Source organism: Tripterygium wilfordii, chromosome 15, assembly GCF_013401445.1.
Source record: "Tripterygium wilfordii isolate XIE 37 chromosome 15, ASM1340144v1, whole genome shotgun sequence".
NCBI classification, from domain to species: domain Eukaryota; kingdom Viridiplantae; phylum Streptophyta; class Magnoliopsida; order Celastrales; family Celastraceae; genus Tripterygium; species Tripterygium wilfordii.
In genome coordinates this window covers 1,243,188-1,263,241 of record NC_052246.1, presented here as the reverse complement: position 1 = coordinate 1,263,241, position 20,054 = coordinate 1,243,188, and the positions used below count along the sequence as shown (strand labels likewise).

At 37.4% G+C, this 20,054-nt stretch overlaps 6 protein-coding genes across 7 annotated transcripts; 4 read left to right on the top strand and 2 right to left on the bottom strand.

Moving 5' to 3' along the window:
• Window positions 1-881: 881 nt before the first annotated feature.
• Window positions 882-2,236, bottom strand: LOC120016704 (photosynthetic NDH subunit of subcomplex B 4, chloroplastic). Its single transcript, XM_038869608.1, has 6 exons — window positions 1,990-2,236; window positions 1,852-1,896; window positions 1,590-1,749; window positions 1,447-1,502; window positions 1,273-1,344; window positions 882-1,174 (listed from the first exon to the last, which is right to left on the bottom strand). The coding sequence occupies exons 1-6, from the start codon at window positions 2,182-2,184 to the stop codon at window positions 1,061-1,063; spliced, it is 642 nt and encodes a 213-aa protein (XP_038725536.1). The 5' UTR covers window positions 2,185-2,236; the 3' UTR covers window positions 882-1,060.
• Window positions 2,237-2,700: 464 nt separating this feature from the next.
• Window positions 2,701-5,507, top strand: LOC120016706 (2-hydroxy-palmitic acid dioxygenase mpo1-like). Its single transcript, XM_038869609.1, has 4 exons — window positions 2,701-3,226; window positions 4,917-4,979; window positions 5,095-5,166; window positions 5,251-5,507. The coding sequence occupies exons 1-4, from the start codon at window positions 2,864-2,866 to the stop codon at window positions 5,365-5,367; spliced, it is 615 nt and encodes a 204-aa protein (XP_038725537.1). The 5' UTR covers window positions 2,701-2,863; the 3' UTR covers window positions 5,368-5,507.
• A 374-nt stretch (window positions 5,508-5,881) lies between these two features.
• On the top strand, window positions 5,882-10,305 carry LOC120016703 (ribulose-phosphate 3-epimerase, chloroplastic-like). 2 transcript variants are annotated; one of them, XM_038869606.1, is made up of 10 exons: window positions 5,882-6,135; window positions 6,403-6,517; window positions 6,716-6,856; window positions 6,940-7,053; window positions 8,099-8,177; window positions 8,677-8,786; window positions 8,920-8,976; window positions 9,266-9,335; window positions 9,558-9,653; window positions 10,014-10,305. In XM_038869606.1, exons 1-9 carry the CDS (start codon window positions 6,029-6,031, stop codon window positions 9,605-9,607), a joined length of 843 nt encoding a protein of 280 aa, XP_038725534.1. In that variant the 5' UTR covers window positions 5,882-6,028; the 3' UTR covers window positions 9,608-9,653; window positions 10,014-10,305. The 2 variants fall into 2 exon arrangements, with proteins under 2 accessions (XP_038725534.1, XP_038725535.1); XM_038869607.1 differs by having other exon boundaries at window positions 10,000-10,305.
• A 3,190-nt stretch (window positions 10,306-13,495) lies between these two features.
• LOC120016761 (stemmadenine O-acetyltransferase-like) lies at window positions 13,496-14,860 on the top strand. Its single transcript, XM_038869676.1, has one exon. The coding sequence runs from the start codon at window positions 13,496-13,498 to the stop codon at window positions 14,858-14,860; it is 1,365 nt and encodes a 454-aa protein (XP_038725604.1).
• Window positions 14,861-16,811: 1,951 nt separating this feature from the next.
• Window positions 16,812-18,711, top strand: LOC120017116 (stemmadenine O-acetyltransferase-like). Its single transcript, XM_038870198.1, has one exon. It carries the CDS (start codon window positions 17,214-17,216, stop codon window positions 18,564-18,566), a length of 1,353 nt encoding a protein of 450 aa, XP_038726126.1. The 5' UTR covers window positions 16,812-17,213; the 3' UTR covers window positions 18,567-18,711.
• Window positions 18,703-20,052, bottom strand: LOC120017117 (F-box/kelch-repeat protein At3g06240-like). Its single transcript, XM_038870199.1, has one exon. The coding sequence runs from the start codon at window positions 19,899-19,901 to the stop codon at window positions 18,741-18,743; it is 1,161 nt and encodes a 386-aa protein (XP_038726127.1). The 5' UTR covers window positions 19,902-20,052; the 3' UTR covers window positions 18,703-18,740.
• Window positions 20,053-20,054: the final 2 nt, after the last annotated feature.

Below are 20,054 nucleotides of genomic sequence, written 5' to 3'. Positions count from 1 at the left end.
CTCCCACCATTTCATAGCCTTGCTTGTGCAGATTGAAGCTTGAGCCTGACGTCAGAGATTGATAATTAGTTTTGAACCCAAAGAGGCAAATAGGCTTCAAAAAGGAGCAAAAACATAACAAGAAATCTGGGTATCAATTAGCTGAATAGAAAATTTGTTTGGGGCCTTGAGACTTTTATCTCTGACACTCCTTTGATCTGACAGAATAATGGGTTTGCTCTTAAAATCAATTCCCAATTTAGGGAAAGATCTTGGTTTTGACTCTGGGAAGTTTGATGGATCAGAAGATGGGGCAAAACTCAACAAGACCTTGATTCTTGCCTTCGACTCATTCAACCCAGAAACACAAAATTGACTCTCCAATGAACGAGCCATGCCTCTGTATCATTGAATGCTAATATGTGGCTTAGAAACATTCAAAACCCATAACTTCTTCTCGTGGATCAAAGAGAACACAAAATGCCTTGCCCTGATCAACCAACGCACGCAAACAGAAGACCAACCAAGACCCACTTCGTTTTCACTCAAAAAAGCAAGCTTTGAGTAAAAAAGTGTTCTTTTTGACTACCATGGATCTTATTAGAGAGAGATGATTTAGCTTAGTCTTTCAAAACTCCAAACCAGGAGAGGACAAGCAGGAGCAATATAATGGGGCGACCGAAGTAAGATGTAATGGACCAAGTAGGCTCTTCAGTTGATTGGGTCCATTTGGATACATTCAATGTCTTCAAATTTATCCAGTTTATCTTCTTGGATTTATTTTCGATGATTGAATTTCTCTGTGTTGCGCAGATGTTTTGGCAGTTACCCCGGCTAATTGGTTAAACACCCAGGAAAAAAACTTTGAAAGATTTGATATGCAAGTAGAGAGCGTGGAATCATTTAGATGGAACACAGCATGCCAATGGAAATTTACATTTGTATCAGATTACAGTACTTGTGAAAGGGGGTTTCAACTTTGTAAACGATTTTGCTCTTTTTCTTGTTGAATGACTACTAGCAGCAATGAAGTTGGAATACTATGTGACATACATACAAGGTGATGTTAAACAAAGCTGTACTACTTTCGTCCAGCTTCCTCCAATTCTCTAAGTCCTCCGACCTTCTGCTCGATCTCTTCGATCAGCTCCTCGCGCCATAGCTCTGCTCTTGCAGCCTCTTCTATGTCTTCTTGCTGCATCATTGATCATGAAGTCTTGATCATACTTTCCTCATCCCTATTTGGTACATATATATAAACACAAAACCAGGCATTACAGGAAAGAGTAAAACCTTATTATATATCCAATTTCCTGTACCATCTCCACCATCTTTCCTGTAGTCCTCTCCATCATAAAATGGATCCTACCACCAAGCTTTTCATTATCAAGAAGTGCCCTTAAAAGCCAAATTAAAGATTCCAATTATGCAGAACATAAAAAGGTAAACAAAGAATAATTGATTTACTTTCATTGAACCAAAGAATAAGCATCCCCAACATGTGAACATGATGTAAAAAAGATCTGCAGAAAAGCAAACGACCAAAAGATGTTTTCAGAAATAATGTTTTGTTTGATAAGTATAACCAAATCAATTGAAAAAGAACTTACAAACGTTCTTTATTGCTTGATCACTAAGATGCCAAATGGATTTGTGGATTATAAGGTCTCTTTGGCCTTCTATATGCTCAACTAGCACTGCCATCAAAGGCAAATCTGGTAGAGCATTTAGTTTACTCATAGAGGCCCTCTTCTTCTTGGTGCCTTCAATCTATCGCATCACATTAACATAGATTACTGACCTTTCTATTTGTTCAAATTAGTTTAGCTAATATGAAGCACAAAATTCTTGAACTACAGAGGCTATACTTACCTGCAGCCATCCATGAAGATGTGTAGAACTTGAAAGCTGGCTTACCTGCAAAAGAATTAAAGACAATCCCCATATTTTTTAAAGACTAGTGACAATGAGTAAAATAGTGGAACAAAGGTTGGTGATGATAAAGTGTACCAATCTTGAACTTGGGTTCAGATCAAATTTAGGTCTTTGAAAAGAAGAGTGGATATGTGTTTTGGCAATTGTGAAACCCTTGATAGCTTCAGCCATTGTTTTGAATGTGAGTTCGCTGAAAACTGAAACGTGGGGAGTTTTGATAACCTTTTTTTTTTTGGTTGGAGTAGAAGTGGATAAGGAAACCATTTGCATCCACCCTTCCTATGTACAACGGATGGAGAATGCCCCATTTGCCCCTCAATCTTCCATTGGATCACCCAGATATCCCTACCTTTGATTCCAAACATCTGTCAGCTATGAAGAACCAGAGGATTAGACATAGTTTATCTTTACTAATACATTTCTACATTTCTGTAACTCTTGTCAAGTAAAGATGGCGTAAATCAGTCATTGGTCTTTCATCTAAGACCACACAAATTAGTCTCGGAAAGTATTGGACCAAACCACAAAATATTCATTACCAAAATGATATATGTACATAATTGTCCATAATCTAGGTGACATGAGGAAAAGAAAAGTGTGGAGACCATTTTGTATTAAATGATCCTCACACTTCTCCTGATAGCATATAGATTATGGATAATTATGAATATTAAAAATATAGATATATAGTGCTTCCGTATTTATTATTAAAGTATTAACCAATAACCAATGATGGATTAGCCTATTATTTATTATTAAATATAATATATAGATTAGCAAAATCTTGGTCCTCAGAAATGCAAACAGCCGGCGGACTTTAGCCTTTTTCCGTGCATTGGGAAATCCGTGGAGAACAGAGAACAAAGCAGAGGAAGTATTTTCTCAATCCCAAAAATCTTTATCTTCGTATTCCCAGAAAAAAAGTTCTTATTTTTTCGAGAAGATCCAGATGTGTGAGGCGGGGCTGTTTGATCTGGAGAAGCATTTTGCGTTTTACGGAGCCTATCACAAGAACCCAATTAACGTTTTGATACATACCTTGTTTGTTTGGCCGATAGTCTTCTTTACTCTTGTTATTCTCCACTTCGTACCTCCTCTTTTGAATCTCTCGCATATTGGGTTCATCCCATCGGGGTTTCTTGATGATCGAGGCTTGGTATTGAATTTGGGTTTCTTCTTGACTATAGTCTACGCCTTGTTTTATATTTGTTTGGATAAGAAAGCCGGGTCTTTAGCTGCTTTGCTCTGTCTTGCTTGTTGGGTTGGTGGCAGTTCTCTTGCTGCGAGACTTGGGTTCTCTCTGGCTTGGAAGGTATGTTTGCTTTCTTGTCTATTCATGGCCTGTTTGGTTGTGAGATCCTGTGTGGATGAAAATCAAATAAATTGGGCTTTTGGGCATTCGATTTTTGCTTTTTTTGGGTGATTTATGGATTATTGTAGTGATAGAATTCAGGCTAAGCACACAAATTATCGTTTCTAATATGGGTCACCTCTCACTTGCTAATCGACATTCAACTTGGGTGATCTGAATATCTCATTCGATTGTTCATTTCATTACAGCTTCTACAGTTTGTACTTTTCTTATTTGGGCAATTTGTACTTTCATGTGAATTTGGAATTAAATTTCGATTGAGGGTGGGTGTTAGGTATAGCCTCATAACTATTGCACCAGTAAGGTTTGGTATTTCTGACTGCTTGATTATGGGTTGTGTTCATCTTCACTCAAACCATTTGTCATCAGAATATATTCACTGTTGGGATGACTCTTCCTAATTGGTTGACTTGGGCCAGAACTCTTATGGATTGTGCAGCCGCAATTGGGGAGCATTTATTCATCAACTTTTGTTCTGTCAATTGTATTTCTAGGTAATTCACTGAAATCAGGCAGACGCAGGGAACTCTAAGCTATCATAGCTGAAGTACTGAACAACCAGCAATGAAACATTGTGTAGTTGTAAATTACAGTACTACTCCTTTTACTGAAACCTCTATTATCTAGGGTTTAGGCTCTGAAACTTTCCCACCCCCTTCCACCACCATAAAACAATTCCTGCATTCTGGAAATTTCTTGCCTGAATGCTTAAACTAGCCATCAGGAATTTCCATGTGCCATGCAGGTGAATTTCAATCTTTTCAGAAGCTTGCACTCCTTTTGCTAACCTAGGGTCATTGTTCAGTTGTTTTTACAGCTCCTTTTTTCTTCTTTCTTCACGGAATGATCTTTTCTTGATTTCCCAGGTCTAATCAATCCTAAATGTGACATTTTTGTGATGTTTATGCTGACTTCATACCATTGTGTACCATGGGTCATCCAATTCCTCAGTTTCCTCTTATTAGAAACTGCATTTATAATTTTGATTCAAATTGACTTAACAAGGGAAGGAAACTTAAAAGTCTAGCTGCTGGCCTGTTTTGGTTTCTATTACTGTTGTTGATACATCTTGGATGGACAGTGCAATCTGCTTTTCGAGGGCTAGTCCTTTTAGTCGCCAATTGATGCTCTGTGATAAAATTGCATCATTAGAAGCAGCTCAGGTCACCTTGAAATGTGTCCTAAATAGGTTTGCAACTTTTGCTAGCAGCTTTCGTCGTGGCCCAAATTTTCGAGAGAGCATCGCCAGGAACCATATAGGTTACCAATGAAAATAAGGGAGTGGCTCCGTTAAGTCGTAGGGAGCTGTCTTTGTTGCTGTCTTCCTGGTATGTAGTGACTGAACACCTACCAAGTACCAACCCAAAAAAGGAATTAAAGTGAATGAAAAGTCATAGGAAGCCCCTATCATGTTTGGTATTAAGCCTTGCTCTGATGATGAAAGGAATAACTTAAATTCCATCTTTTCCCTCGATGAACTTTTGCTAATCAAGGAGTGACACCACTGTAAGCATTAGAGTCGAGTGAGAAACTGACTAAATGTGTAGATTTTTTTGAAGGAAACTAGGTGGGTACGGTTCGCAGAACTAAATTCAGACTCTAATGACTTGCGACTTGATCACATATTCAGGTTGTTCTGGCAGCACAGTTGTTCTGTTGGACTGGACAGTTTCTAGGCCATGGACTATTTGAGGTATCATTTTGAATTCATCTTCCTCTTATTATTATTGTATTCATCTCACTAAGATATTCATCATCCTGTTAGTATTATCACATCCATGTCGTTGAAATGTTACATTCTTCTGCAGAAACGGGCTCCAGCTCTTTTGGACAACCTTGTTCAAGCCTTTGTGATGGCACCTCTCTTTGTATTGCTGGAGGTGAATTTGCTTCCTTCAGTTAAATATTAGAAGAATTTGTTCGATTTCAAGAATAATACGGATTGGTGGTTTCCTCCCTTGCAGGTTCTGCAAACATGCTGCGGCTATGAACCATATCCGGGGTTTCATGCAAGCGTAAAAGCAAAAATTGAAGCTGAACTCAAGGAACTTGAGGACAGGAAACAGAAGAAGATTTCTTAGATGAAATGGTCAACTTCAGCCAGCACTTTAATATACATGTAAAACAATATACATGTGATATGTGATAGTAGACAGATTAATGTGTACCACCATTGTTCTCATGTTTGTTGATGCATAAGCTCCAGGTAATTGTTTTCTAATTGGGAGTGGCGTTTTCTCTCGTCTTATCCTCTACTTTGTCATACACTTGGAACAAAGCAGAGCAAGCAAGATTTCTCATTTCTCTTGCGCAGCAGTATCAGAGAAAATGGTGAGCATTCCAACTTCTAGTTTTGAGTGACGATTCTCCATTTAAAAGAATCATGGGCACAATTATTGAACATTGATAGAAAATGAATTGAACCACCGCCAACAACTTCTATCCATTTAACAGGCTAACAAAAATACAGGTTAAACACTGACCCAAAATGAATTGTAAACGGATTCTCTCTCACGAACACGCAACAAGTCAGCAAATACACAGCGCCAACCATGGCAGTTGCAGATAAGCAAAAGCTTCCAAAAAGTTCCAAGTGGACACATGGCGTACACCCATTTTTCACATACATTTCTCCGATAATTTATAGCCTTAAACTTGGACAATATTGGCGAGACAGGAAAGGAAAACAATACACCAAACCCCCTCCCACCTAACCGTTAAGGTCTCAGAGAGCGAGTGAGGATGTCAACTGCTTCATTGTGTTCATCAACTCTTAATCCCCAGATTGGTCAGAGCCTTGCGCCTCGGAAAACCAATTTTTCTCAACCCGGCGCGCTCTCGTATACAAGGTAGTTTTTTCTTCCATTAGATTTTGTTGTATTTTCAGCTTCTTTTTTTTGTGAATTGTGAAAATGGGTTTTTACGGGCATTAGTTATTAGAATTGGCGTTTTTGTGCAAACCCAGACGAGAATTGTAATTATTTTGTCTTTGGGGCGTTAATCTTTTGAAGAAGTCAAAGTTTTTATCTGATAAATGCTATTATGTTCTGGCTGCTCCAAACATTATGTTTTCTTTCTGGCTTCATTCTGTTACATTTTTCTGGTATAAATTGCAGGCGAAAAGTTCATACTGTTGTGAAGGCAACATCGCGGGTTGATAAATTCTCCAAGAGTGATGTCATTGTTTCTCCATCTATTCTCTCTGCTAATTTCTCAAAGTTGGGAGAGCAGGTTCCTTTTTCTTCTTTGACCTTTGCAACACCCAAAATGGACTACAATTGTGATGCACAAACATGTTTCATTCACAGCTGTTTTGCCAACTTTGGGTGAATTTATTCTTATGAATTATCAAATTATGCATTTTATCGGATCTCAATAGGTTGTATCCAAGCTCCATGGGTATTAAGTTCTACTTTCATCTTTTTCTAGGTAAAAGCAGTGGAATTGGCAGGTTGTGATTGGATTCATGTTGATGTCATGGATGGACGTTTTGTTCCAAATATTACAATTGGACCACTTGTCGTTGATGCCCTGCGTCCTGTGACAGATCTTCCCTTGGACGTGCATCTGGTACCTTTGCATGTTTTCCATTTAATTTTACCTACTCTGAGTAAAAATAAGTTATGTTCTAACGTGTGAGTGAAGCATTGCAGATGATAGTAGAACCTGACCAGCGAGTACCGGACTTTATTAAGGCTGGAGCAGACATAGTCAGTGTTCATTGTGAGCAATCTTCCACCATACATTTGCACCGTACAGTAAATCAAGTAAGTTTACTTTCTAAGTTTGTATAACATAGAATGCAGTGTCTTTGTTTCCATGAATATTCAGTGATTGGCATAAAAGGAGAAGAATGACATTGACAAATATAAATTGTATAACATAGAGGAGGGATTTAATGTTTTGAAGTTTGGACGATATAAGTTAACTGCTTTTGTACATTCATTCTTCTCTAAACGTTAAAGGTTAAATGTTTTGGAGTTGATAAGATATAAGCTCATTGCTTTTGCACATTAATTAAATATACCATCCTGGGACCATCCTACCTACAGAGTATATAAACGGATCTTGATTTTGTGAGGAATGAAACTAAGATTCTGAACATGGGTACTGATTTAAAAGTTGAGGATGTTGAGCTTTATGTTGTTGTGAAATTCTCATTGTTGTCATCATTCTTGGGGGTTGCCATCGTATGCAATCTTGACTAAATATTCATAATGAAATACATATGGCATGCCCCCCAAGACTCTCTACCGTGGCTGCATAGGATAGCAGAAGTCATAAGGTTGGTGAGAGAATTTAACATTGCTTGAGCTAAAGAACAATCTTGTTGAAGTTTGGTCGGTTAGAGAATTTAAATGTACTGAACTTGTTAGTTTTAATGAGATAGATTTGGCTCTTCCATGCTTGATCAGTAAATAATTCAACATTCCTTGATTCCTACCGTATGAACAGCTCACATGGTTCTAGCTCTATGTTACTCCTGGTTCAAAAACATATACTGATAAACCATAGAAATATTGAAATCTTCCGGCCAAGATGTTTGATAATGTATATGAATCCTCTGTGGCATTATTTCGCTAATAGACTGATCAGGATGACGTTGACAATACCTTGTAAAATCTATTCTTGCAATTGTATGTTTAATATTCGGTAATTTTGCCCAAAATGAAACTCTTTCACATTCTTCTATAGCTCTTTTTTCAGCCTTTCCCAATATGCTTAGATGTCCTTATTTTTATACGAATATTTTTTGCAAAGTAGGTGCTAGCAGTTGTGTATTCCTTTTACCATGTCTTTTCTATGATATAGATAAAAAGTTTGGGAGTTAAAGCTGGAGTTGTCCTAAATCCTGCTACCCCTCTAAGTGCGATTGAGTATGTCCTTGATGGTGAGTTATTCCCCCCACGCTTTGGCTCACTTTTTTCCCCTTTGCATCTATAAACTTTTCTTTGGTTATGTATTTTATTGTTGATCCTGATTCCTGTGTAACCTATTATAAAATTGAAAAATTAAACGGTAATTCAGAAGTTGGCAACTGTTTATTAGTCCTGAATGGCTGTAATGACGTGCTGATGGATAAATCTAAAGGAACCACCATGGTAATTTGGTTTCTCTAGAAAACAGAAAGTATGTTATGCTTCTGATGTAAAATTATACACTGCGAAGGTGGTATTCAACTCCTCCACAGTCAAGCATAGCTATAATTGTGTAACAGGATTCAGGTCTTACTGGTGGGCGCAAGCATACTTGTATGCAAGCTAATATTTTTCAGAAGGATTCTTTTTGTCACAAATAGCAGAGCTAATGTTAGAAGTCTTAGGTGGAACTTAATTTTTTAGACCAAATGAAATGAAATCAATAACCTGATCATATTCTTATGTTCACAGTCGTTGATCTGGTCCTGATTATGTCGGTGAATCCTGGCTTTGGTGGACAGAGCTTTATTGAGAGCCAAGTAAAGAAAATTTCAGACTTGAGAAGAATATGCGCGGAGAAGGTATGATCTTTTGTCGTTGTGGTTGCACACATCTCCAAGCATGTCAATGGCTGTTTGTTGATGGATAAATTTCTATATGCCTTTGCACCCCTATGACTAGGAAGGATAGTGACATTTAACTTTGTTTATGCAGGGAGTAAACCCATGGATTGAGGTGGATGGTGGAGTTGGTCCGAAAAATGCATACAAGGTGTGATATCTGAACTGGCATTCCATTCCTTAAAAATGAAAAAATAGGGACCTGCCTACATGGATTTTCAGTGTATCATTATATCTTTCAAGTTTCAAGAAGCTTAAATCCCATAGTATGACCAATGTAGTTGTTGATTGACATAGACTGGTACCCCTTGCAAGTTTTGAAAGACATTCCATAAATCTTTCAGTATTGAACATTTTCAGATGCTCCAACTAATTGACACTCAGTTATAAGGAAACAGAGAATAGGTGCATGACCATGTACTTTTTTCATATGCTCGCAGGTGATCGAGGCAGGAGCTAATGCCTTAGTTGCAGGTTCAGCTGTCTTTGGAGCTAAAGACTATGCTGAGGGTAAGCATATGCATAATTCTTTTTTCTTTATCATTTTATGCACCCAATGGTAGTGTTGCAGGGGAGCAACCTAACTATCACAATTTAATGGCTGCAAATAATCTCTCCACATATTATATGTGAGAGCTTTATGCACGGGAGTTGTTTACCTTGTATTTTATGCAAATAATATAATATATGAAATTTAAACATGTTTTGTGAATTAAATTGATTGTTTTGCAGCTATAAGAGGAATAAAGACCAGCAAGAAGCCAGTAGCAGTAGCAGTGTGATTTATGAGACGGCCAAAAGATCTGGTTTGGTTCGTTGAGCGACTTGGTATTCTTCATGCACCGTTTGCCTCCTACTGACTTCCTAAAGATTTCGTCTATCAACTTTTGAATTATGAGTACTGTCTGGGTTCGTTAATGTCAAAACAAAGACTAAATATCTGAGAATTCAATCACAAATCCAACTCTATGGAATTAGGGAACCTGTCAAAAAAGGAAAATTTTTTGCCAGCCAATGTTCTAATTATTTTCCTAGTTAGATGTGATCTGCCACGAATGGGTACGATCTATAGCCTCGAATTTGCAAAATTAAGTTTCTTCTAGTTCATGTGAATGGTAGCTCATAACAGAAAATTTTATTTTCTTATCAAACCTGAGATTGAGAATGGTTTTACTTCCTTGGATGCAGATATACACAGAAGAGCAGATGAGAAGCGTACTACTTCCTTCACCATGTCGTTGCGTAATGCAGAATGTGCCATAACTTGTTCAATCTATAATAAAAGAAGTCAAGGCTGTGCTCAGACTGCTGCCAGGAGAAAATTGTTTGTACATCACATATCCTTACTGGGAATTAACGACCTGAAACTTCTGTAGCATTTCACGAACGGCGTTACTTTTCACACCCCTTTTTTACTTCTCAACCCCCTGTCAGATTGTCGTTTTAGCTGATAACATATCTAATCGGCCTTACTTTTCACCCCTTTTTTTCCTTCTCAAACCCCCGTCAGATTGTTGTTTTAGCTGATAATATAAGCTCATAACTTAGACATCCAAGAATGACTGAGTGGTGATTGACTGGAGAGGTCAGACGACTGTCCTCTTATCAGAGATTTACTAGAAGAAAAAAAAAAAGGCTGAGTAGACCGTTAAATTACTTTATTACCCAATTTAAATTTATTTTTTTTTATTGCCAATTCAAATCTTGTTTTCAGACTCACCCTCTAAGCAAGTCCAACCCGTGACCTAATTTGAGAAAACATTTATAAAATAGTAGATATGCTAATAAAAATTATGGTAGCAAAAATGTTGGACAATTTTAATAGAAGATATGCGCATGAATATTTGGTAGTGTTTACTTGAACTTTTGATAATAATATTTATGTTGTGTAACATTTTGTGACATATTACCTTCATGGATATTATGCATTTTAGTTATAACAGAGACATATAAATGTATATATAAAAAATTAATTTATAAAATGAAGATAATTAATTAAAATAAAATAAAGATAATTTATTTTTTATAAAATAAAGCTTGTTAATTTATTAAAAAAAGATTATTAATTAATTTATAAAATAAAGATAATTAATTAATTAATAGAGTGAGGAATGGAATGAGAACAATAATGAAATACTAAGGACATAAAATGAATGGAAATGAAAATGTTAGTAAAATTGTTCAAATTGTCTCGGATTACGTGCACGGTTATACTCGTTTGGGTAGCCTCTAGCATTTATACTCAAAAGTTAAAATTAGTATAAATGCTAGCAGAAATGCCTTACGAAACGAGCCCCATACCCTATAATGAAAAAAAAAAAAAAACTAGTTTAGGTAAACCTTTTTTCATTCATTTAGTTCCAATGGATAACCAACCTATTTCCATACTCAATTTTGGTACAATAAATGTAGGGTAGATAAAGTTTTCCCATATTCTGACAAATAATAAAAAAAAATAGATTTCTCTCTCTTCATTATCTTATTTGCGAGAACTTTTTCTCTCTTCCTTCTTGAGCGAACGAAAACCTTCAGAGAAGAAGCGAAAGTGTTAGCCGATCTACTCTTCTTTCCTCCGACGAATGAATGAGTGATAGCTTAAATAATTGTGTGGTGGTGAATGAATGAAAGCTGAAATGTGATATCTAAAATGAGTGGTAACTTAAATAATTAGTATTTAATTATTATTTTTTCAATAAATAGTATTGAAATAATTTAAAATTATTCATTTATAATATAAATAATAAATTTATTAATTTATATTAATCTATATGACGACATTATTAATATTAAAACACAATTAGTTGTATTGTTATAATATTTTAAAGTTAAAATTAGTTATGTTGTAAAATACTAAAATATTTGATGTGATGTTAAAATAGGGTATGTGGTTGGAAGGGTGTTAAAAAACCAGTAATCCAAAATAGTTTTTTTTACTTAAAATAGGGGAAACTATACATCCAGATTGGGTATTTGGGTTGGACATGCTCAACATACACAAAAAATTCTAATTGGTTATACTGCTTTGATTAATTGTTTGATTTAGGGGTGGTAAAAGTCCGTCTGACCCGAATGATCGAATTTGTCCAATTCAGATTAAATAAAGTTTAGATATAAGTTATACATGTTCAAAATCTATGTCCAAACATAAAATTTTGTCTAGTTTAAAACCGGGGTCTAAACATAGAAATCTTATTCGATTTACTTATCCGGAAGTTAACCCATATTAGGTTATTATCCTATTTATTTGTTCAGATTTAATCAATTAAGTACGTTCGAAATTCAATCCGAATTAGGATTCGGACATACAAATAAAAAGCCAGACTCGTGTGTTATAAAATCATCCATCAATTTTATATATTATTAAAACTGTCGGCCTACATTACTTTTTGTTAAAAGTCAAAGATGTGTAATGATTTGTGGGCCTCCCACAATTGAAATTTTTTTTTAAAAAAAGTGAAAAGCGTAGAAACATCAATGGCCCAGATTACTCTATGTACCCATTATTTATTACAATTATTTGAAAAAACTGACACAATCATTTGTCTTGCTAGAATACTTATTGTGTCTTTTTAATAGGGCATGAATATAGTAAAAAAATAGGGATTTAAATAGTAATACCCTTCAAAAAAACAATGGAACATGAGACTCTGGTAAAACAGTTCTCTCTTTTGATTGAGTGAAAGAAGCAGCAGTTTTTGATGTTTACTTTTCATGCTAAGAGTGTTAAGATGATAGTGGCCAGTGTAGTAGTTAAGTTGCCGTTTGATTCTCTTGGTGCATGGAAAGTGGCAGGTTTTGACACCCAATTCTGATGCAATTCGACTTATTTTTGTATTGAGTTTAGGTTCAAGATGACTTAATCGATTCATGTGATTTGTGGGGGAATGCATTGGGGTAAAAACATTCACTTAATTCATTCATTCACAGATAAAGACTTTTACATACACTATATATATATATATATATAGATAAAACATTGAGTGGAAGACGTGCCTCCAACAGTCACCACACAAATAATAATAAGAGATAATTCCAAGTGTAGTAGATAAACTTGATTTGATGCTGACTGTATCTTCAACAATACCACTGAACTTGGCCACGCACCCAGGCCCAATTTGGCGTATGATTAGACTCCACACAACCTTTTAGACCACCGTAGTAATGGGTAATAATTGGACCGGACCACAAGTAGTCGGCTTCGCATAAGTGCAAATGCAATGGTTAAGTGGTATTGGGCCAACAAAGATGTTGTCTTTTGTTGATGTGGCTGTATTGTAAAATGTGTTTTGCTTATGTGGCCGTATTGGTATAAGTGTTTTGCTGATGTGGATGTATTGATATTTGATGTTTTGGTGTAGTTTTGTTGTGGATAATATGGAGGAATGAAATGTTGTTGGGTTGGGTGGAAAGAGAAAGTGTGTGGGAAGAGAAAGTGTATAGAAATTTGTGTTTTGCTGATGTGACTGTATTAGAATACGTGTTTGATTTTACTTTTTGTGTAATAGAAGTGGGACCGAGCCAACAAAAATATTCGCCCAGCAAATCAATTACCACCCTAATAATATAGTGGAATCTTGTATGTAGACATGATATATAAACACTGAACTGGGTCTGGGAGCTTCAAGTTACGAAGCAAAGAGCTATTCAACTTCAAGTGATCCAAAAACCAAATGGAGATTGAGATAATATCAAGAGAAAACATCAAACCATCTTCTCCAACACCTAATCACCTTAGAACCCACCCGATATCTCTCCTCGATCAATTTCAATCTCCCGAGCGTGGTTCAGCCCTCCTCTTTTATTCCTCTGCCTCCTCCATATCCATCTCTATCTCCAAGAGATCACAAGTCCTGAGAAAATCGCTATCCCAAACGCTAACTCTCTATTATCCCTTCGCTGGAAGGGTCAATAACGAATTCTCCATCGATTGTAATGACGAGGGGATTTCTTATACGGTGGCTAGAGTTAATTGCAAATTATGCGATTATCTCAAGCAACCTGATTACTCAAAGTTCCCTAAGTTTGTGCCGGAGGAAATCATTTTATGTGAAATAATTTCTGGTTGTCATGTTTTTATGATCCAAGAAACTGTGTTTGCTTGTGGTGGTTTTGCAGTAGGCATTGTCATGGCACACACCATTATCGATGGAACTTCTCTGATCACATTCCTCAATACTTGGGCTACCATGGCCAGAGAAGGATCAGTTGCTCAATCTCCCAATTTCAGCTCCTCGTATATCTTTCCTCGAAACAATGCATTCCCGCAGGATCTAACTATCTCGGCTATGATGGGTCGATTCCTTCGAGTAAAGGGCAAGTTTGCGGGAAGGAGGTTCGTGTTTAAAGGATCAGTGATAAGCAATCTTAAGGCCGAAGCAACGAGATTAGGCGTACAGAACCCAACGCGGGCGGAGGTAGTGCTTACAGTCCTATTTAAATCCATCATGTCTGCATACAAGGCGAGATTCGGTGCCAAGAAGAAGTCATCAGCTTTGTTATCAGCTTCGGTGAACTTGCGACGAAGGGCTGAGCCCCAATTCCCAGCAACAAGTGTGGGAAATATACTTATGCAAGTAGCCATAGTAGCAACTAGTGAAGAAACAGAGGTGTGTAGTTTCGTGTCCCGGATGAGAGAAACATTAGGCTGTTTGAGTGGTGATTTTGTCAAGAGCCTTGAAGGGGAGCAAGGATTGCAGTCGCTCTGCGAATATTTGACAAGGCTCAGGGAAACATATTCAAAGAGTGTCTCCAATGGAGATGAAATAATTGCGTTTAACAGCTGGTGTAAGGCAGGAACCGACAGTATTGACTATGGGTGGGGGAAGCCATTATGGTTCCCAGCTTTTCATTTTGCTGTAGGGATTCCTGCATCCATGATTCATCTGATGGATACAAGAAACTGTGGTGGAATAGAAGCATGGGTGTCACTGGATGAAGACATCATGACTCTGGTAGAACATGACGAGGAACTCATTTCGGTAGCCTCAGTGGATCCAAGTCCTCTAGAAATTGATTCACTCAAGTCAAATCTTTGAACAATGCATGGTTGTGGTTTCACACAAGCATTTTGTCAAACAGCCGGTCGGCTTTTTGGTTTGCATCCTTTATATTATGTATTGTATCTAGGCTTGTTTCCTCTTGGTGCTTATTTTAGGACATCTCACCTGATGCCCTTTTGTATTCATCTTGTTCTGCTCTAATATATTTTTGCTGTTTATCAAAAAAAAAAAAGCTGGTCGGCTTTGTTGTACAGATCAACCAGTGACCACCCTCCTGGTGGCTTGGCATATTATGCTTTGATCCAAGGCCCATAATGTAGCAGTAGCACTGGCCTAAGAAGTGGCAAGCCCAACCCATAAAAAAAAGAACAGCCCAATCTAATTTCAGAAAAAACTGGGCCGCTCGTTGAGGGAACGGAGTAACATATGTCCAAAATAAAGCCCAAGGGGCTTCCCGGTTGGAATCTGAACGTCTGATGTAAGCGTTTCGGGTCTTCTCGCGGCGAGTTCCGTTTGATTTATCTACTCTCGCGTGTGTGGGTGTATTACTTGTTAAGAAAAATATGAAAAATTTATGTGTAAATGGGTGCATAGTTTTTAAACCCAGACCAAATCACTGATCAGATCACAAAACCCATGAACCGATGACTTAAAAAATAAAGAAGATTTTACTTTTGTTAATAAATTCTAAGGTCAAATACGTTACTTACCTTTGACACAAAATAACCCTCGTCTCTTTGAAGTTTCTCATTATCCTCCTTTTGCTTATTTTATAAAACAACTTATCATGTCAATGTTTTCTTCTTTTCGATGTGGGACAGTGGGAGTTTCCTTCTTTTCAAATTCTTGCACATTTGTCTGTATACGTGGGTGCCATTATTGGTAGGCCCACTTTTAATTTTTGATTTCTCAACAACCAGCTGTCTAGTACCATATCATGCTCGTGTCCTATCTTTCTATCTATATATATATATATATATTATCTTCTATATTGATTAAAGGAAAAGTTGATCTTAAAATAAATAATCAGTTGATTTTCCATACTATTATTATTATTTATAAATAAATTGAATTATTTTAAAAAATATGTGCGATTCAGTATATATAGTATATACTAAAAATAAATTACTAATTACTATATACTATATAGCTAAATATTTATTATTTTATTATTTAAAAAACCTTCAGTTGAACCTCGAAACCCTTGAACCTTCAATCTTGACGGTTCGATGCGCGGGTTGGGTTTAAAAACTATGAGTGGGCGTGATTGTCAGAGTTTAAACTCATATCTATTGTTCAAAAGACAAATTTGTATGGTGTCATTCTCGCTTGAAAAAAAGGTGTATCACGTGTTAATAGTACGGGCCATTCGATTACTTTTGTGTTATTTCAACAAATCGTGAGCAGACAACCAATCAAAATGATTGTTATTGCCCTATAAATAATTAAATAGACCACGAATCTGGGCATAATGTATAAAAAAAAAAAAAAAACTTAATTCTAAATAAATTGTCTCATTCTCTCTTATTACAATTTTTGTAAGTTTTCTATTATTTTTGTATTGTAGAAAAAGAAAGACAAATAAACATTTCTCTCTATTTCAATCATTCTCAAAGTATTTTGATTTTCTACTCTCGATGCACCAACAAGAAGATGATCCGTAAACTAAGTTTTGATGGTATCTTGAAGGCGGATTTGCTATAACCCAATGCAACCATTTAATGGAGGCAAATACTATTTTAAGGAAATGACTCCTTTACAATCAATTTTTTGATATAAATTTAATCGATTGATTGATTCGGTTATCAATCGGTTCGATCATTCGGTTTAATTTCTAATAGCCCTGGCCTTGAAGCATCACTTTTCATGCAGATTTTGTTGCAAATCATTAATATGAGTCCAAGCGGGCGGGCATAGGGGTATAACCGTATGAGTATATCTCATGCCCACAAACGTGCCATTTATACTCCTTGGGCATAATTATATTTCTTGCCTTTTTCTCATTTATGTTGAGAAAGAAACCAACTTAAATCATAAATGATTCTAACCACCAACACTACCATATTGTTTCATTCATTTATTCAACAACTGATATCCATAGACTCGGTAGCATAACGCATACATATAATTAATCGTAAGTGCCAATCCCTGTAAATGGCCTTCAACAACCATCCCCCACACACCATCTTGTTTCATTCAGCTAATGAACAAGGGATGGCATTAGAATCATAGACCTGCATGTCAATCCTTTCACGTGCGGCTGACCTCATTCTTGAGAAGAAAGATGTGAGAATGGAAAATTTACGTGTATATAAAGACTGAATTGGGAGATTCATGTTATGAAGCAAAGAGCTCTCTCCAAGTGATCAAAAAGAAAGGAAAAAAAATAATGGAGATTGAGATCATATCAAGAGAGTGCATCAAACCTTCTTCTCCAACACCTCATCACCTTAGAACCCACAAGATCTCTCTGGTTGATCAATTCGGCACTCCCATGTTTGTTTCCACAATCAACTTTTATCTCCCAAACCAGGTTGCTGGCTCCGTCTCCAAGAGATCACAAGTGCTGAAACAATCTCTATCAAAGACACTGACTCTGTATTATCCCGTCGCTGGAAAGATCATCGACACTCTCTCCATTGATTGCAACGACGAGGGAGTTTCTTATATGGTGGCACGAGTAAACTGCAATTTACGTGATTATCTCAGGAAACCTGATCTCTCAAAACTCCCTAAATTTGTGCCAGGAGAGATCATTGCTAGTGAAATGACTCTAGGTGCTCATGTTGCTATGATACAAGAAACTGTCTTTGCTTGTGGTGGCTTTTCCATAGGCCTTGTTATTCCACACCACTTTTTTGATGGAAATTCTACAATAGTATTTCTGAAAAATTGGGCTACCATTGCTCGACAAGAAGCACCTCAAGCTCCTGATTTCAGCTCCTCGTATATGTTTCCTCAAAACACTTCCTTCCCACAAGATCCAATTAGCTCGACTGTAGGAAGGCTAGTCTTTGGTCAAGAGGGTACATTTGTTTTAAGGAGGTTTGTGTTCGAAGGATTAGCCGTAAGCAATCTTAAGGCCAAAGCAACAAGATCAGGTGTGCCCAACCCGACGCGTGTAGAGGTCGTGGTTGCACTCCTCTTGAAATGCATCATGTCTGCATTGAGCGCAAAATCACCTCCCCGGAAGTCAGCTTTGATATCAACTACAGTGAACTTGCGACGAAGGGTTGTGCCACCATTCCCAGAAACAACTGTGGGAAATTTAGTTCTGCTAACACCGATACTAGCAAACAGTGAAGAAACAGATTCACGTAGTTTTTTGCACCTGATGAGTGAAAGCATATCACCAATCAATGGTGAGTTTTTGAAGAGCCTTCAAGGTGATCAAGGATTGCAGCGGCTTAGTGAATACGTGGAAGAGCTTCGTGAATCGTTTCGGAAAGCTTCATCCGATGGAGCAGAAACAATCGTGTTCAATAGCTGGTGTAACTCAGGCATTTACAATGCTGATTTTGGTTGGGGGAAGCCTATATGGTTTCCAGCTGTTGCTTCTGCCCTACCACTTCGTGGATCGGTGATTCAGCTCACGGATACAAGAATGAGTAATGGAATAGAAGCATGGGTGTCATTGGACGAAGAAATCATGTCTATGGTAGAGCACGACGAGGAACTCCTCTCAATAGCCTCAGTGGATCCAAGTCCTCTTGAAATTGATTCACTCAAGTCAAAGCTTTAGACCATGCTTATGTAACTGCTGTTGTTCTTGTTTGTCTTTATCTGTTTCAATTCCAAGTCCTCTGCACATTGATGCATTTTGTAATAAAAAGAAATATATCCAATCTGATACAAGACACCAGTACCTGATTGTTCCAATTTCTTCATCCATTCAGAGTTCAAAGTCCATATTTCTCTAAATGTTGCCAATTCTTGTACGAATAAAAGGCTCTTCCTCCAGTCCACCACTTATTGGAACAAGACTCTCAGCATAATCTACAACCTCGAATGTGTAACCTTCCCGACGGAGTTGAAGATTCTTCAGTTGTTGGACATTCGGATGGTACAGGACTAGCCGCTCCTCAGAATCTTCAAAAAGCAATCTACCATTCTTCCAAAATCCTAAGGGTCTCTCAACTTCTAAGATGGGTCCAATAGTCACTTGTTTAACCCAAGACTCCTTCACTCCATGTTTAGACATCAACCATATATCCAAGCATTGCACTGGACCAATATCAACTATGCAAAGCACAAGAGCAAGAGACCCACGGAAGATTGTGAGTTCTGGATGGTAAAGCCTCGAAGAAAGACCAAAATCATCTGGCAGGGGCAATTTATCAAACACTTCATTGGCCATGTCAAATGACAGGATGAATTCATCAGTCAACCAATAGTAAAATCCATCATTGTATGCCTTAAACCATGGAGCAGGACCAAGCCTAACATCATCAATTACAGGGATCTCCTTCCAAGAACCGCCACTTACAGAGTATAATTCAGCTTGACTTATACAGAACATGTCCTCCACGTAACCATCGATGAAAAACCTCAGCACCTTGTAATCATTACTTCTTCTATCGAAGCCGAACCCAACAAGGCTATAAGAGGTTATTTCCTCAAAAGGAGGATGATCCATAGGGGACAAAGGTAGTGTCTTGAATTCCCTAGTAGCGGGATTCCATAGAGCAGCATTTCCCTCAAAATCATACAGACAGAGTAAGCCATTACAAGGACCCACAACTAATGGGTCGAAAAGAAAGTTGTTGGTGAATGGTTTGCGAACTGTTTCTACTACTGTAAGCGCCTCTTCTTTATCATCATCTTCGACAATAGAAGAAAGAAAAGACAAACGCACCTCTCTTCGGGAACCATGGTTCACAATGAATCTGGCACTGGAACTGCCTCCAGTGTCGTTGAGAGCGGTCTGATTCCGGTGGTGGGTGGCTATAAAATTAGGGTTTCGAACAATATCACACCAAGCTTTGCATACCATCCTGAATCGCAGCAGCGATTTGACAGGAAGTCTAGCAAGGATGTCCACCACCACATCTTCAGGGACATCATCTTTGATATTCATGACCGCGATGAAACTTCTTCTCCTCAAAATTCAAAATCAAAACAAAAAGTTCTCACCCTTTATACATTTGTCTGGGTTTGCTTCAGAGTGCTGCGCTCCATTCACTTGCACTTTGACTTTCTTCTTGAGGAGCCCTCTCTTCTGTGTGATAGT

Coding starts and splice junctions, on each gene's coding strand:
- LOC120017117 (XM_038870199.1), bottom strand. CDS start 19,901: ATGAATATCAAAGATGATGTCCCTGAAGATGTGGTGGTGGACATCCTT.
- LOC120016761 (XM_038869676.1), top strand. CDS start 13,496: ATGGAGATTGAGATAATATCAAGAGAAAACATCAAACCATCTTCTCCA.
- LOC120017116 (XM_038870198.1), top strand. CDS start 17,214: ATGGAGATTGAGATCATATCAAGAGAGTGCATCAAACCTTCTTCTCCA.
- LOC120016706 (XM_038869609.1), top strand. CDS start 2,864: ATGTGTGAGGCGGGGCTGTTTGATCTGGAGAAGCATTTTGCGTTTTAC. Junction 4,980..5,094: donor TAGGCCATGGACTATTTGAG/GTATCATTTTGA, acceptor ATTCTTCTGCAG/AAACGGGCTCCAGCTCTTTT. Junction 5,167..5,250: donor CTCTCTTTGTATTGCTGGAG/GTGAATTTGCTT, acceptor CCTCCCTTGCAG/GTTCTGCAAACATGCTGCGG.
- LOC120016704 (XM_038869608.1), bottom strand. CDS start 2,184: ATGCAAATGGTTTCCTTATCCACTTCTACTCCAACCAAAAAAAAAAAG. Junction 1,897..1,989: donor TGAACCCAAGTTCAAGATTG/GTACACTTTATC, acceptor ATTCTTTTGCAG/GTAAGCCAGCTTTCAAGTTC. Junction 1,345..1,446: donor TATTCTTTGGTTCAATGAAA/GTAAATCAATTA, acceptor GCTTGGTGGTAG/GATCCATTTTATGATGGAGA.
- LOC120016703 (XM_038869606.1), top strand. CDS start 6,029: ATGTCAACTGCTTCATTGTGTTCATCAACTCTTAATCCCCAGATTGGT. Junction 8,178..8,676: donor GATTGAGTATGTCCTTGATG/GTGAGTTATTCC, acceptor TTATGTTCACAG/TCGTTGATCTGGTCCTGATT. Junction 8,977..9,265: donor GTCCGAAAAATGCATACAAG/GTGTGATATCTG, acceptor ATATGCTCGCAG/GTGATCGAGGCAGGAGCTAA.